This window comes from Gambusia affinis, linkage group LG08 (assembly GCF_019740435.1).
Source record: "Gambusia affinis linkage group LG08, SWU_Gaff_1.0, whole genome shotgun sequence".
NCBI classification, from domain to species: Eukaryota; Metazoa; Chordata; class Actinopteri; order Cyprinodontiformes; family Poeciliidae; genus Gambusia; species Gambusia affinis.
The window spans coordinates 7,313,688-7,330,680 of record NC_057875.1 but is presented as its reverse complement, the minus strand read 5'-3'; the positions used below and the strand labels follow the sequence as shown (position 1 = coordinate 7,330,680).

The following is a 16,993-nucleotide window of genomic DNA, read 5'->3' as shown; positions in this document are numbered from 1 at the left end:
ATACATAGGATCTGGTTGATGGACACCTAAGACAACAGTCCATTTAAATGAAGATGTTGAACACTGAAAAACAGTTAAGTGACAAACAAGCAACGACAGAAATATGGAGAAAGAGAAAAAAATTAGCAGATGGATATAAGATTCACAAATTACAAAGAGACACAAATAATAATGACTTTAGACAGAAAAGGAGACCAAAAAAAGGAGAGAAATACACAAGCAAGCTGATTTTTAGAAATCTGTTTTAGAAGAGATAGCAAGTATTACCAGCATGAACAGTATGAAAACAAAAACCAAAGAGAGTGAGATCATAACACCACGTTAGAGAGAAAAACAGAGCTGCAAGAAAAGATAGGGAACGAAGGAAGGAAAGCCTGCAAACACAAGATAGGCTTAGTTTTGTCAGTTCTGATAAGAATCAAAGAATAAAAGAAAAAAAATTAAAATAAAACAGAGCTACAGACAATATATTTAAGAGAAGACAAAGGAGCAAACATGCTAAAAGGAGAGAGAGAGAGAGCACAAAGAAAAAAAGGAAAAGACAATAAATACAATTGATCATCAGAATAAAGCGAACAAGAAACATCTTTTTTGATGCGGAGAGTTTAAAATAACTTAGATATGAGATATAGAAAGAGAAATATGGTGATATACCATTCAAAACTATAACTTCACTAAAACCATGAAAGGGGACAAATAATAAGAACATAGGAAGAGCACATTTAGAGTGTTACAAAAGAGGACATCAAAAATTCAGCAGATGCTACAAATTGTTTTTAAACTAGCCTGATTTTCCAGCATTTTAGCAACACTCTAAAAGTGTGGAGTGGGAACACGGGGCCAAAGCACAAACCGGCATTGGCTACATGTGCATATTCAATATATGCAAGTAGTTGTCACTCAGAGCGAGTGAAGGCAATGCCCTGGACAGGCCATAAAACAAGGAGCCCATAAAACGTCTGTCTGTCTGGCCAGCATTCTCTATCGAGCTTTTCGCTGAGAGGAAGTGCGCGCTCTTTGTTGGTTGCGCTAAAAAAGCTCCAAATTTGGATGAGAATCGATGTTGAATGCAATAATGTGGGCATTTTTGCAAAGGACAAAGACAGAACTGACTGAAGGAAAATATACTGACAAATAGACAGACAGAAAAGGCGAGCAAACAAGACAAGCAAACACTTCAACCAGCAAAAAAAAAAAAATTAAAAAATTAAAAAAATTGGCAGGGGAAAAAAAAGTTAGGGAAGATGAGAACCCTCTTTGAGGGTTTGTCATATTTCCATTTCAGGAAGGACAGAGGTTGTTCTTTAGTGATTGGTTTTAGTAGCAAAAGCTCTTAAACATACACACCCTGGTTAAAGTTCAGAGCTTTTGTGAGGTAAGAAATTAGGCCAAGAATTAACAACTTTTTTCACGTTTATTGTGACGTTTATTCTGTGCTATTCAACTGAAAAGCAACAGGAAAAAACTGAATAAAAAACTGAATAAAAAGGTAAAACATGATTGAATGACTGCACTCTTCACATTTTCAGGCTCCCTTTGATTTAATTTCAACCAGTGTTCTTTGGTATGTGTTGATTAGCATGTCGTGACTTTGTCAAGATAAGGTTCTCCAGATCTATCAGATTGTGGGGTTGTTGACAGTGTACAACCTTACTTGGGTGATCCCACAGATTTTCTACCAAATTTATTTTATGATTCCAGTGAGGCCATTTCAAAATGTTCATTTATTTCCCATGAAGTCATTCCTAACTTGAGCTGGAAGTATGCTTGCATTCGCTGGAATACCAAGAAGTGCAATCACCTTCAGCATTCTAGCAGACAACTGAAGGCTGTGGATTATAAATATAATTTAAAATAGATTGCAATATCAGCTGTTTCCATCCAATGTATAACATGTCTTAAAATTTCAATTTTAGTTTAGTTAGTCTGTATCATATTCTTCACAAGCGTTTGGGAGATTTTGCTCAGGCTTGGAAGTATTTGGAAGAAATCCCCATCAGACCCTCTGAAGCGATCCTCAAGGCTAACTCAAAGGATGCTCAGCAAAGGGCACTGGGATCCCAGATCCCATTGCATGAAACCCCAGGACAAAAGTAAGACTGAATTCTTCTGCTACAAAAGCGAGATTGTTCATCAAACTGACCAGTGGCAGATTCAAGGTTGTGGAGAATTTAAAAGACAAGGAACCCAATGGGATGGATTGCACCTTTATGTCATTTTTTCTCCTTTCAGAGTTAGAGACTTTTCCACATGCTAAGCTGGAGTTTGAAAAGGCTTTACAACTATCACAACCTTAATTGGTTGACTGCTACATTTTTTATTTTCTAAGTCCCTGTAAAACTGATCTTAGAGACTAACATTTGGTTTCTGTTGCTTAGTTTTGATTTTGATAGTCTAATTTTCTATACTTTTTGTCAGTAGACACCAGGAAATATAAATTAGTTTGACAAATAAGAAATGTAAACTTTGATTCCAGTAATAACTCCTGATGGTTTTTAAGTGATGTGCCTCTAATCTATCTCTAATAGAAATAAGTTACAAAACTATCTTGGTCTTTTTGAAGATATAACATTTTACTATTTTGTGGGAAAAGAAAATAATCGAGATCTAATTGATAATTGGTTTGTTTATCAATTATCATAAACAAACCATATACAGGTGAAATACATTAGACTGGCTAAATAAATGATAAACAGTAGTCATGTACCGTAATTAAAAATAATGCTTTTTTGTGCTATACTCTATTGCACTGATGTCTGATTGTGTAATACAGCTTTAGTTACTTTTCTTATTAATGATTGTCTCTACTTTGCAATAGCATATAAATAATGTTTTGGATCTTTTTTGTTCTTCTTCTGGTTGACAGATTTCTCAAATCAGATTCTTTTGATCTTTAACAAACTCTCTAAATTATGACTTTCAACAGAAGATGAAAAATCTGAAGAAAATCAAATGTGACAGGAGAACTTTATTTCTGGTTAATCAGAGTCGCTACAATTGATGGCAGATATCAACGCAAGAAGATTAAATTATGAAAATGAATCAAACAGTATTTCAATTAAGCATTAGTTTAAAGAAGTGCAGACTGCTACAACCAGGTTTCAGTTGAACAGTTCAGGATGCATATCAAATAAAAGTTGGAAAAGGTTTGGTTTATCTGCTCACATCACAAAACCCTGGGATTTTAAAAAGAGTGTGCACACTCGAAATCCACTGTACTGTGTATTTATTGCCAAGGGGTGTTTTTTTTTTTTTGTTCGTTTGTTTCACTTTCTTGGACTACATCTAAACTAGAGTGAGAGAGGAGAGGGAGATGCTGGGTGAAGATATGACAATCTACTCTACAGCCAGGAGAGACTAGTAGGGATTGAAGTAAAGCAGTGCACCTCCCGCCTCCTCCATCTCCCAAGTATTGATGGGAGACTGAACGTCTTCAATTATTAATTTTCCCTCATACTTCATTCAGGAGTTCAGTGCATTCTCAGGTAAGAGCCAGAGCAGCCAAAGGTGGTCCTGGGCTCTCTGCCTCCAGGCTGTTGAAACAAAGTGGCTGGGGCTGCAGCTCTGCTGGAGGAACTAAGTTTTCTTCTCCAGATTGCTCTCTGCATCAAAATTAAATCTGATTCCAATTTTTTTTATATTCCTAAGAAAGCAATATTAATTTTGGCAGATGGCAGAACAGCGACTGATATAATTTTGGTGCCAATGCTTTCTTTGTCATCCAACCCTTCAGGGGGCTGCTGTGGTAGACGTGGCTCTGTAAAGCCTGCAGTAGTCTACAGTGTCCAGTGGGAGGCAGAGTGGGTTCAGATCAGATTCTGCCACAGCGAAGACACAGAAAGTGGGCTGTTGGCATAGCAACAACTCTTGAAATATAGACCATATATATATGTGTATATATATGGGTTTGGGAGGATGTTTGGGGTGTGTCTGACAAGAGGCTGTTGGGAGTGGACAAAAGGGTGTGTTTGAGAAAAGGGGTGGTGGGCACAGGGAGGGGTGGGTGCAACACACAAGCAAACACACTGAGAACAAAGAAGATAAGGTTTAGGATATATGACAGGTACGGGTGAGAGCCTCGCAGACACATATTCACGTGAACGGACATATGGAGGCAGGCAGGCATACTTTGGGTTTCACCGTCCTGTGATACTATCCTGTTTCATTACCTGACCGATGGCCAGCAGCTCGAAGAGAGAGGCAAGGGGGGGCAAAGACACTCCACTTCTAGGCTGGAGAGAGACGCGAGAAAGAGAGCCCAACCCAGACCCTCCACCCCACACTTTTTTCTTTCTTTTTTTTCTTATTTCAAACATTCAGTCTTACGCTCTTCTGCAAACACTCAAACAAACATGCTGAGACCATGGAGTGATGTATTTCAACATCTATGCTCAATTTCATTGCCACCCACTTGATCTATCATGCGTTAGGAGTGCAGCTCACTACCAAGGATCATAGTGAGAACTGCCGCACGTTGTTGCTTACATAAGTCATCATCCACATGAACCACATCAGCATTCACATTAGAGTCAGACCTGCTGTCATTCCTTAAAAGCTGCAGCAAATCCTTGGAATGACTTAATAAATAAGGTTGCTTTCAGTGTCAACTAATTACTTCCTGCATGCTGGAATGGTAATTTAGCCTAAAAGAGATTTATTTAGTGAAATCCTATTTCAGTAATACACATAAAATACTTGTGATTCTTTCATTGAAGATTAGCCGAAAACAGAAAAGATGAAAATTAAAAAATTCCTACTGCGAGTTACAGATAAGGAAAAAAGGGCTGGAGTTTGAGAGTTTTACATAGAGGTTTGTTTTCTGTCGATGGGGCAGCTGAATGCAATTCCATGCCACACTTTTCAAATTCTCATAGGTAAAAAAAAAAAAAACATGAAGGAAATTTATAATTTTTCTTTCTATTCAAACTTATAATTATACTTTGTGTTGGTTTATCATATTAACTCTCAATACAAAACACTGACATTTGTTTTTTGTGTTGTACTGTGCCAAAATAAGGAAATGCTCAAACAATACTAATACTTTTGAAAAATGTAAATATTGGAGTTTTTAAGGGTCTGTAATGACTTTACAGCAAACCTGTTTAGTGAAATTGTTCAGTGAGCACACAAAAATTGCTGATGATAAATGGTAAGTGCAATTACTCTTGTAACTTGGGGTATGTTTAGTGACTTCTTTATGTACCACAGCTCACTGTTCTGCTTCTTTTACAGCCTCCAAATACTTCCTGTAATTTTGCATTCATGCCTCAGAGTCTATCACAGCAACTGCCTCCTCCTCCCAAGCAATATAAGCAACACAAAGCCGTGAGGGGAAAAAAAGTCCATTTTCAGAGGTCCAATAAGACTCCAAATCCAAAATAGAAGTTGCTGTAAATGTTTTGGATCCTTATTTATCTCAGAGATTGCCTGAGGATGAGGCAGCTGCATTTATCAAACCTGTTCTGAGATGGGGCACAGAAGTCCTGAGTTAATGCTCCTAATAGCTCCTCTCCCAGTTCACCATCAATCTAGCTATGTAAAAAAAAAAAGGTGGGAATCTGGTTCTGCACAAACCTGATGGATGGAGATCCACCTTCAGCTAAAACACAAATGTGAAGTTGACTCTCTCTCTCAATGGATTTGTACTTTGAACTTTCTATCATTCTCCACTGGCCTGTAACTGTATGCATTGGTGTATGAACACGCTGCCCCCTCTTCTTCATCCTCTCCTTTGGCCGTGGCTAAATGCTATCTTCCTACAGCCGTCTTGGCATGCAGCTGAATACATTTCGACATTCCTCCAGTGATGTGTGGATGAACACGGCAGCCTCAGGGAGCCACTGCCTTGGGGACAGTTTTAAGCAGAGCCCCTGGTGACCCTGTTGATTAGTTAGGCTTAGAAAGCCCTTGTCACAGGAGGAAGGCTGTATCAGACTAGCAAGGCATGGAATAATCAATTTATATGTACAAATTCTGATAGAGATTACAAGCATTTCTTTTCCTGTAATATTTAAAAACGCTTGTAGGGGAACATTTAAGCTGTTTTGTAAAGACGAACTAAGAGCACAGTGACCAACATGTACGAGTAAAAAGCAAAACATAAGAAAAAAAACAAAAAAAACATTGCAGTCCATACTAAAGTAATAAATACTAATTTTAAAAACTGCTTCAGATGAAAAACAACGGAAAGAAGTATATTTTACAAAACAGAAAAAAAAATAATGCAGAAAAAAACAAAAAGTGTATACAGATAAAAACAAGATAGACATTTCATTATAGAAAACGGATTGAAAATATACACAATGTTGAAATAAATTCAAGGAAATAAACAATCAAGAATGAAATAAAAAATAAAGATATAGAACAAAAGTGGAGAGAATAACCTCTTTCACACACACAAAGCAGAAAACATTTCCCTACGTAAATGTTATTTCCTTTTTTAATGCGTTTTTTTTTTTTTTCTCTCTGAGCTACCTTGTGGCTGACGGCTATGCTGCACACAGCGTTCCACAGAAGAAAAAGATTTAACTCTTTATGAGAGTAATGAAAATAATTACCCATTGTGAACTTAAATAAACACACATTAATATTGATTTAGCTCATAACCCCTATCCACTGTCTTTCAGATCAATTTAAGCTCATTAATAATAAAATGATATTACACGGCCCACATAGCAATAAACACAGCAAATTTCTCTGAATGCATCGCTTCTTTATGGCACACAGATATACATCCCTGTCTAATAATATCCGTGAGGTTGAAAAAAAACTGCCTTCACTGGCTTACACAGAATTATGTAACATGCATGGATGAATAATTAAAGGACCACAGGCAAGTGGATTGAATGTTAATGTGGCACAAAGATGCGTATCCCTCCTACTTGGTACTGTGGCCCGGTTCTCATTGGACCGCTCAATCGTTGCTCCGAGGGGATCTGGACTGAAAGCTCTCTTTAAAACGACGAGCGGCCAAAGAGAACCTGCAGAATATGCTCACTGAGTTGTAACTGAATTGTTTGAGCGAAGACCAATGAGGCATTAAGCAGCAACTCTAGCATACTAATTGGGCCTTCTTAGAAAACACAACTTACAGATGCCTGGTAGATAAGCTTCTCATTATACAACCTTTCCGCCCTGTCACTGGTCAGAACTCTTTATCAGTTGGGCCGGGCCTGCTGCAGTTCGAACTGTCAGTCTGCTCTGCTGCACTTCATAAACGTGCCACCACAGAGCGCTTTCACCCAGCTACAGCACACACAAGGTCAGTGAATTATGAATATCGGACACAACAACGCCACTTTGCCTTTAACCGGAGACATGGAGCAGATATATAAAGAAAAGAGTTATATTTGTTTTGGCCTCAGGAACTTTAGATACATTTCACTAGGGCTAAAACAATTGATTGCATTAATCGTGATTAATCAGTTATTGAAATAATCTGTAACTAATTTAGTAATCGATTAATCATTAACTGGAGTATATAGAATCGTAAAAAGGGCATTTGCTAAAACAAAAACATAGAGCAGTAATTAGGTCAAAACTGTACAGGAAAAGTATTTTGCGTTTGCATTCTCCTCAAGTGAAATTTTAGCTTCGCCAAATTCAAATTCTGTAAAATAAATGTATTAAGTACTTTTTGCCATTCAATTTTTAAAGAAATAATAATTCTCAGTATTTTTTTAGCTGCAGATGCATCCTTTGCTACAAATGTACAGAAAAGGAGCACTTATTAAATTTTATTTTCTTATTCATAAAAAGAATTTAACTATTTATTTATTATCATCTTTCAATGTATTTCAAATATAGTGTAAAAATGGCTTAACTGGTTCAATAAAAAACCTGCAATGTACCAATTTTTGTTATCCAATTAATCAACTAACTGTCAGAATAACCGATAGAATAATCAATTACCAAAATATTTGTTAGCTGCAGCCCTACATTTCACTGTGACCAAGGTTAAACAATATCAGCAACATGCCAAAATAAATACATCAGTGAAGCAATGATCTCCAAGCTCTTTTACTTGAATTATTGTGCCAACACAGCAATGTAAAAATATTTCACCATTCATTAATCTACAGTAAGTGCAGTTTTTAATGATAAGCTCGACCTGTTATGTATTTAAGATCAACAGTTAATGATACAATTAAATTGAAACTGGATATGTCAGAACGAAGTTTATGTTTGTATGTTTTGCATACATCAAAGCTTCATTTAAATTTTTTAATGAGGTTCTGCAGACTCTGCTTGAAAGCTGCATGAAGCAAGAGCTGCTTATGAGAACCAACATATATATTTGAGCAAACTAAATTAAAGTCGCTACTGGCTGCTTGACCAACCAGTTTTAGTTGGGACACATCAGCTAGCAGAGAAATTTAATTTTGACCCTGGCATGGATTGTGCTAACATGTTATAGCTGCATTACCCAATCAAATAAACTGCAGCGGTTATGTTTTTGACTGTACCAGTAATATATTTAAACCGAAACCAGTGAATTCAATGCAGGCGGAGATGAGTGATCAGAGTGACTATGTTGAAAAGCGGTGAACAGGATGGGCAGAGGGGTGAGGGATGAATGAAATTGTGGCTTTGTCTCCATATGCTATACGGGAGATTGATAATGTCATTCTTAGACATTTGTGAAAGCAGCGCCGAGGCCAAGAGGGATAAAACACTCCCTTTATGTTTATACTTTACATCTCAAATAAATTATGGACTGGGTCTACAGCAGTTTGTTATTCCACACAGACTGTAAGCTGTCAGTTGTTCTGTTTGTAAGTCAAAGAAATTAAATGAGCCACAGGTTAATCCTGCGAATACCGGAATGCACTCAGTCGCTGATAATCAAGGTGGATCCTGGGGGCCACACGCTGCTTCCCACTTGCTGTTTAGTCTATTAGCAGATTTCACAATCCATTTGTAAAGGTTTCTCAGTTTACACAAAAAAGCTAGAAAAGACAAATGCCGTATACATGGCAAATTGAACAGAAGAGAATTGTTTGCAGGCTGTGTGGGTGTTGCAGCATTGATGATCAACAAACAGTTTGCGAAACCGTGATGAAAAGACAAACCAGATTTTGGCAAAGGGATGCTTTAAAGGTAAAAATGTATGAAAAGTAAGGGAGATCTGTTTTTTAAGAGACTCCATAAAACAGTAATGTGAAATTTATAAGAATAGTTGCCATGTATTGTATATCAGATTTTGTGTTGGCCTATCGCATCAAACCCCACCCCAAAAAACTCTGTATGGACATTTGTGGTTGCAAAATGACTTAATATGAAACAAGGTAATAAGAGCAAGGCATTAAATCTGTTTTAACAGAACCCTCATTTTCTCCCAGTCTCCAGAAATAACTATCAGATTCAAGATGTACTTCAGAATTAATTCGCCCTCATCTACCATTTTGTTTTAAAGCGTGTCACCAAATTATTACAAAAACAGATGGAGGTTAAATTAACCTAACCGGAGTGCAGACAAAAACTGAGTATCTCACATGCACGAGAAGGCTGGAGAAAAGAAAGGATTTAACATCGGCTCTGGGGTGCGAAATCCAGATAATCTGGACGACCATCAGCGGATAAAAAATGGCGGGAGCTATTTGCCTAACATGGCCCTCCCCCTGTAGTCGCTTATTAAAACTGGTCCGATTCCACAACAGAATCCAGAGATAATTATTTCTGGAGACGGGAAGACTGCATGCAAGCAAGGCTGGTGCATCCTCACAGACGAGTGGAAATATTTTTGACTCGAAGTGTGTAACTTGGCTGACAAGGAAAGAGGCTATTTTTGGCTGCATGTTTATGTAAGTGACTAACGTGTTGTGGAATAATGAGGAGCCTCTCTGGGCCCTCTGCGGAGCTGCAGAGACGAGACTCTCAGAGCGGCGAGGGGTGATTGAAGGAAGCTAATGAGCACGAGGGAAAAAGAAGAACACAGGCGCAGAACAGGCTGGGATAATAAAAAGCATGGAAATGCAAAAGAAATACGACAATTACCAGCAGGAGGTCTCAGACAGGAGTAAAAAGACTGAAAAAAAATAGGGAGGAAAATAGTGAGAGAAAATGTCATTGTGATAGAGAAAATGATTATGGTGATCATGTAAAATGAAAGACCACTGGCATAGGAAAACACAGTTTTATCTGATTGTTTAAAATGTTGCCTCTAAAAGCATAATAGAGGAGTAGAGTGCCAGTGAGCATCTCACTCTAGTGGTTTAGAAGTTCATTACTTCTTTACAGCTAAAACCTGAAACGTTTTATCTCTTTTACTGATCTCACCATTAGATGAGTGTTTTTTTTTCAGTTTTACGTTGCAAACTCTGGATGTATTTTTATAACTGCAACAGACTGTGAAAGGCTATTTCAGGTGCACAATCACTGGGGAAAAAAAAAAGAGAAAGATTTTGCTCTACATGAGTTCTGAAATCATGTCACATTTCCCTTTCATGCAGTTGCTTCACACACATGCTCACAAACACTCTCTCTCTCATACAATATCTGATACCTCTTCTCAGGAGGGGGCTCCTGATTGGCTGGTGGTGCTGCCTGCGCTGTTTCCTGCAGGTCAGGGATATTGGCAAAGTCATCTTGCTCTGCCACACCAATGGCCAAAGCCAGGACCACCAGCTTTCCTTCACTGGCTCCCAGTAAAGACAAAAAAAATACAGTAGATAGAAAGAGGGGCAAGAAAAAGAATGCGGATGCCCAAAGGAGAAAAGGAATTGAGCATGAAGAAGAAGGAGAGATCATTTTAGATTGGCAGAAGGAAGATTGAAAGAGGCAGTGGAACAAAAGACCAAAATCAGAGAAAACAGACAAAGTGATCAAAACAACAAAAAAACACAACACAACCAAAACTCCTGCTGGAAGCAATCTGACCAGGGAAGGATATTAGGAAGAAAATCAAAGGTCAAATTCAAGAATTTCTAAGTAATTTTGCAGCACACAGATTCACATTTCATATTTGGCTTTTCACCTACAGAAGCTTCTTTTTAGTGGCTTTGCTGGGTTTTAGATTACATTTCTGCAGAATGTCATGCTCACCTGTGCAGAACTCTTTAAAGAAGCAACATTCACCTAACTTAAATAAGGCTGGTGGAGGTGCAGAAAACTCCCATATTTAAAGGAAAATATATGAGGAAGTGTCAGATGCAATTCCCATGGTGGAAGCATTGTGGTCGGAAACTGGGAAAGGCTTTTACTACTGTATGATTTTCAAATCTCCAAAGAAGCAGCAACATGGGATTGAAATTATTCTGGTGTGAAGAGGATCTAATATTTTGCATCTTGTGTAATTAAAATTATACATATATATAAAGTATAAACTCCTATAAACTAAATTAGGGATCAACACAGTTTGGAAAAACATGAAATTTTATTATTTGTAAGGCGAAAGGAATTAAGCGTGTGGAAAAATGTTTGTATTTATAGACTTCATTCCCTATTTGATTGCCTAAATGTTGTGGCTTTTTATTTCCTTCCTTTCTTTATCATTTTGTTTCTTCTGTCCATTTTTCATTTCAACTCCTGTTTAATTTTCAGCTTTCCGTTTACATATATCTTGTTTTTTGTGTCTTCCTTTCCATCTGTTCTTCCAGGTAAATTCATGACAAACTGGTATATCTTATACATTTCTTTTACTTTATTTTAAAGGTTCATAAAGACTGAACTCTGGAAACTTGAGTCTAGAAAAGTCTGAAGTTGCTACATAAAACATGCTGGATCCAAAAAAGCAAGTGGAACTGAAGATGTTAAATTTGCTTGTTCTCAAAATACTATCAAATCTAAAAATAGATGTGTTAAAATGCATAAACAGATATATTCATTAAGCTGACATCGATAAATATGTGAAGTGATCTGTAAATTACCCAAAAAGTATGGAAAATGATTTGCAAAATAACCCAATTTCACATTTGACAGGTGTTGTCAGGAACTTGTGTTAATCTGAAAGGTTTTTATGAGACCTATAAAGCTCAGGAACTACAGTCTTTGATGCATAACAGGCAGATTATTTAACAAACTTAGAGTCAATGTCCAAAAAAAGCTTCATTCATAGAAAAAAGAGGTGAAATCTTGAAGTTCAGGTTAATATCTCCCCACAGCTTGACGGCAACATATTTTCTCAGCCGAGATACCGTAACGCAGTGAGGAGCTTAAGCTATAGAACGGCAGGTTTGGATGACAGTAAGCAGTGGAGAGAGGCAGTGATGAGGAGGCCTGGGAATTAAGGAGTAAGAGGAAGAGGGAACGGAAAGTGGTAGGATTTGTAGAGCAGCTGTGGCGGAAGATGAAATGAGAAGAGTGAGAGAGCAGTGACCCAGAAAACGATGACACACGGCGTACACCTCCAGATACTCCATCTTTCAAATAGAAGCAATTAGTCCAGATCTTCCTAATGAGGCTTAATTAAATCTTAACTGTGGAGAAAGACGCCCCAAATGTTCAGTGTAAAAAGGCGAATGTGGAGGGAAAGCAGAAGGAACCAAAAAAAAACAACTAGACAAATTACTAAAGGTGTGTGTGGATGTGTAGACATCTTAAAAAGGCAAGCTGTTAAATATCACATCCATTAGGAATCATTAAATAATCAGCTTGTTGTCTATGAAATGTGAATACACACTCTACCTGTTGTCAGCACACTTCTTTAAACCGGCAGTGATATTAAGCTAAATGACATTAATGTTCAGAAACCAAGCAGTTAATCACAAGCTGACGAAAAAACTGTCAAAATATCTGATGGATGAACCTTTTTTCTTTCCAGAGACCAATATCTATCGCATTTTAAAAGAATAATATGATTTATGTTCAACTCTCAAGATTTAGAACACATCTGGAGTCAGCACTAAACATTTCAACTAAAGATTATGAAATAAAATCAATGGAAAGAGTCAAATCCATTATGAACCACAGTATATCCAATAACTAAAGCTTTCCTAAAACTGAACAATTTTTAAAAACTAAATGAATGTCAATGATAGACACATAACTAATTCTACTGTACAAACATTTCTAAGAAAGGATTAAGAATCAAGAAACAAGGAACCAGATATAAAACTGATTAAAAATCTAAAATTTATCATTGTGGCAAAACCTCAAAGTTAGATTAGTGTTAAGTTCTTTCACCTTCTTTTATCTTACAGGGGATGGAAGATAAGAAATCAGCATTATGTCTTGATTTATCAGCTCAGGAGCAAAACCACCACAAAAGAAAAGGGGGGGAAAAAATCACTTTTAGCATCTTCTGAGTAGGATGTGAACTTGTTAATGTTCCTTGAACTGCTTATGTCTCTGCTCATGCAACTCCATCTTCTCTTAATACTTTGAGCTGTCACACATTGCTAATCCTTCACAAAACCTAACATGTCATATTTCTTTGCATCGATATCTCAAAGAGTCAATTAAGTCAATTACAGCTCGGCTCTGAAGCTTGAAATTGTTTTTTAAGAGTTGTTACCAGCTATTGTATTGAATGTTTCTTCACTTCTCCTCTCTTGTCATTGCAAAATATAATTCAGAGGTTTACCTAAGGTACAACTGCATTTTGCATGTGAACTGCACAACTTTCCTTTGTGTGTGTTTCTCCCCAGCTGGGGAGTTTTGGGCGTTTCCAACGATGGAAGCGCTACATTAAGTTGAGTTGATGAGCCCTTGATGACCTCGCCAAAAACTTTGAAGACTATCAAAGTTCAGTTTTAGTTTTGATGCCTTGGTGTGATTTATTGAGAACTGGGTTTTAGCTACAAACACAACTTTCTGCTATTTAGGAAAATAGTTCATTTTAGATGCAATTTGAATAATGAATATAGGTTTAAAGTGCAGGCTTTACTTTTAATTGCAGGCTGCTCACATACAAATTTTGTTTCAATGAAGCACCCTCCTTTTCAAGGGGCAAATTGGAACATTTAAAAGCTGTGAACAGGCAAGTGTGCTGTGTTATTGCTTCCTCCGCCCCCAAGCACATTAAAGGTCCAAGCTGATTCAAAGTGTGATATGTTTATTTGGAAGCTGTCACTGTGAACTCACAATATACAATTAAGAAGCTCAAGGCGTGCCGTACTTAATGAGAAAAAAAGAAATCAAGAGAGACGGCAGGAACTGTGAGTTTGGCCGAATAAACAGTAACATTGAAAAGGTCTGGATTCTCACTGAAGACAGCAGTCACAGATGATCACAGCATTGTTTTTTAGGGTAAAAAATGAATGAATATACCCCTCAGAACAGCCAGGTAAAAATCACTCTTCAAGGGGTAAACGTATCATTTTCAATGTCTACCATGAAAATCATTCATGAAACTCAAGCATAGGAAAGCTTAGTTATAGTCAGCCAAAGAGGCATTTATTGAAAAGCCAGATCTGCTCTGGAACAATATACCTGGACAGCTACAGCTTATCAACATTTGCCAGATTGAATAAAAAAAAAAAACACACAGAGATCACAGAGTGGGACAAGTGTAGATAGGAAATAATACCTGCTGGTTTCATTGATTACGTGACAAATAATATTCTAAGTTTCCTTTTCTTATAGGAAGGTGGTTTCTGCTCGAATTTAAATTCTGCAAAGTTAATGAGACAGTTCATTGCAAACTAACTAGGCAATGACACAAAATAATACAATGAAGGTAGGCCCAGGATTTCTAAAAGAAAAATAGGGTATAATCCAGGGACGGCTGAGCCAAACAGCTGATCCAGTGTGATGGAAATGCTCAAAGCAAAACTCCGGACAGAGAAATGAAAGCTGACAGAGCTGCACAATGCAAACCCATTGGTCAGAGTGTCTTTCGTAGATTCAAGATGTCAAGTAGACACTAACTGCTACAGTTCTTAGCAAGGACTTATCCAATTCTAATATTTTGTTTATAATCCTTTTGATTTGACAAGTAAGTTTACATTTAGTAATAATTATCTTGAATGTAGGAATTTTTAAATTTTGTTTATGGTTTTGAATGTTCTGGTCTTAGTCCCATAAGAAATTTGTGTGTGAAAAAGGTGTGTGAGAACAGGCCAGCCAACTGACTGGACTCGGTTACAGCTGGTTCTGTCAGGAGGAATATTCTGAAATTCTAGCAAACCTTTCTAAACAGCTTTTAAGATGTTTGAACTAAGTCAGAAATTTCTTTATACTAAAAAAAAATTTCTTAAAACTTTCGAATTTACAGTAAAACAGTAAAAAATTCTCTAACATTTGCAACGTTAATATGACATTAAAAATGTTATAAGTGTTTGTAAATTTTGATGAAGTGTGATTTAAAAGAGATTTGATCACCTTAAAAAGTTGCACTATAGCTTCATAAAATGTCCTCCAACTGCAAACATTATAATTACATTTAGAACTTTGTGCTTTAAACCCATTATATAATTCTAATGATAAGTGTTTTGATACTGCCAATAACCAAGACAACAAAAACCTGCATCCGGGTCCAAATGGACCTGACTGCATCTATTTGTGGAGAAGCACTTGCCGGCTACTTGTAGCGCTGGTTAAAAATCACTGGATTATGCAACATGATATGGTGCTTACATTGATATAGTAAGCATAATGGCTGTTGCATGCCTCTTCTCTGATTACCCTTTAAGTACGGGCATTTACACTCAGGAATCTCATAAAAGCACTTCGCTCAACGCACCAGACATTAAGGAAGCTGAGGTGAGAGAGGGAGGGGATGTCAATGAAGCTGGGGTGAATTATTGATTTCCAGCCAAAAAGAATGGAGATAGGTCTCCAAAGTAATCCATTTAGTCCAAGTTCTGCAAAGGCAAGAGATCTGTGTCAATGACATCAACACTTTCATTAGGCAATGATTCACCCAAACAGGGAATCTAGCCAAGATTAAAATTAACTGTCTTCAGCAAAGGGTCATGTCTATTACTGCCCCCTCTGTGCCATCAATCATGTGAGACATTGATGTTCCAGAGGCGGAAACACACCAACAATGACCTTAAATTCGCATTTACAACAATGAGTGCAACGGTTGATGATCATGGACCATATTGTCAGTGACCTTGGAGGCTGCACGCTGTGCTGCATCGCTGATGCCCACTTTAGCCACCGGCATTAGCTCAGCTGTGACATCCATGGGAAGGCTTCAGAGAACACAAAGAAAGAGGGAATGGATGGAGAGAGGCTACAGTAAAGCTGATTCGGTGCACTCTGAACACATGCTGTACCTTGACAGTGTCCTTGCTCATCTGCCCCTTCATCACCCTCCTCCTCTCTTATCTGCCCTCCCCACTTCCTCTGGGCAAGGAGTTACAATATGTTGCAGAAGTAATGGTGCTGGTGACATAAGATCAATACGGCAGGGTTAACTCAAATCTACACACAGCTGCTTAGCCATTGTTCCTAAACTGATGCACAGTGACGTGTCAGGCTGCCTTATGATCAGCCTGACTTCCAAAGGCATTGATACTCCTTAAACCATTCTTTATGCATTTTGTTAAGATTTGGTTTAATGAGCCAACATTAAGTAGTGCATAACTGTAAAGTGATGATACCTTCCAAATGTTATTTGTGGGGTTTTTTTCTATTTTTTTCTATTTTCACAAATAAAACTTTAAAATATGTGATTTGACCTTGTATAACCAATGCTTTATTGAACCATCTTTCACTGCACTTACAGATGCAAGTCTTTAGGATACCGAAGTGTGAACACCGTCATTCAAGTTTTGACACTGGATTTAGTTCTGGACATTGGGCCAATATAACATAAAATACTGGATACTGTACTTTTATCTAAAGCATCCTATTGGTTGGTTTAATTCTTGATGTCACCTGAGTCTTCAGCAGCTTCTAACAGTTTTTTTCCTCCAAGATTGCTCTACATTGAGCTCCATCCATTTTTAAGTGTGATCTGCCTCCCTGTCCATGCTGAAGAAAAGCATACCCACACCATAATGTTGCCACTACCATGTATCGTCACAAGACAGGGTGAATTAGAAGTAATATTCAGTGTTATTTCCCTTTTCATACAGCAAAACATGCTCTTGGGACATTATTT

The 16,993-nt window shown here is 37.5% G+C and overlaps 1 protein-coding gene across 3 annotated transcripts in view; it reads right to left on the bottom strand.

Moving 5' to 3' along the window:
* Positions 1 to 16,993, bottom strand: part of syt7a (synaptotagmin VIIa) — a 106,158-nt gene that overhangs the window by 22,500 nt on the left and 66,665 nt on the right. For all 3 annotated transcript variants that reach the window (XM_044125346.1, XM_044125347.1, XM_044125345.1), the window contains one exon: positions 10,505 to 10,636. In XM_044125346.1, the coding sequence (XP_043981281.1) occupies positions 10,505 to 10,636 (132 nt within the window). The remainder of the gene's footprint in view (positions 1 to 10,504; positions 10,637 to 16,993) is intronic.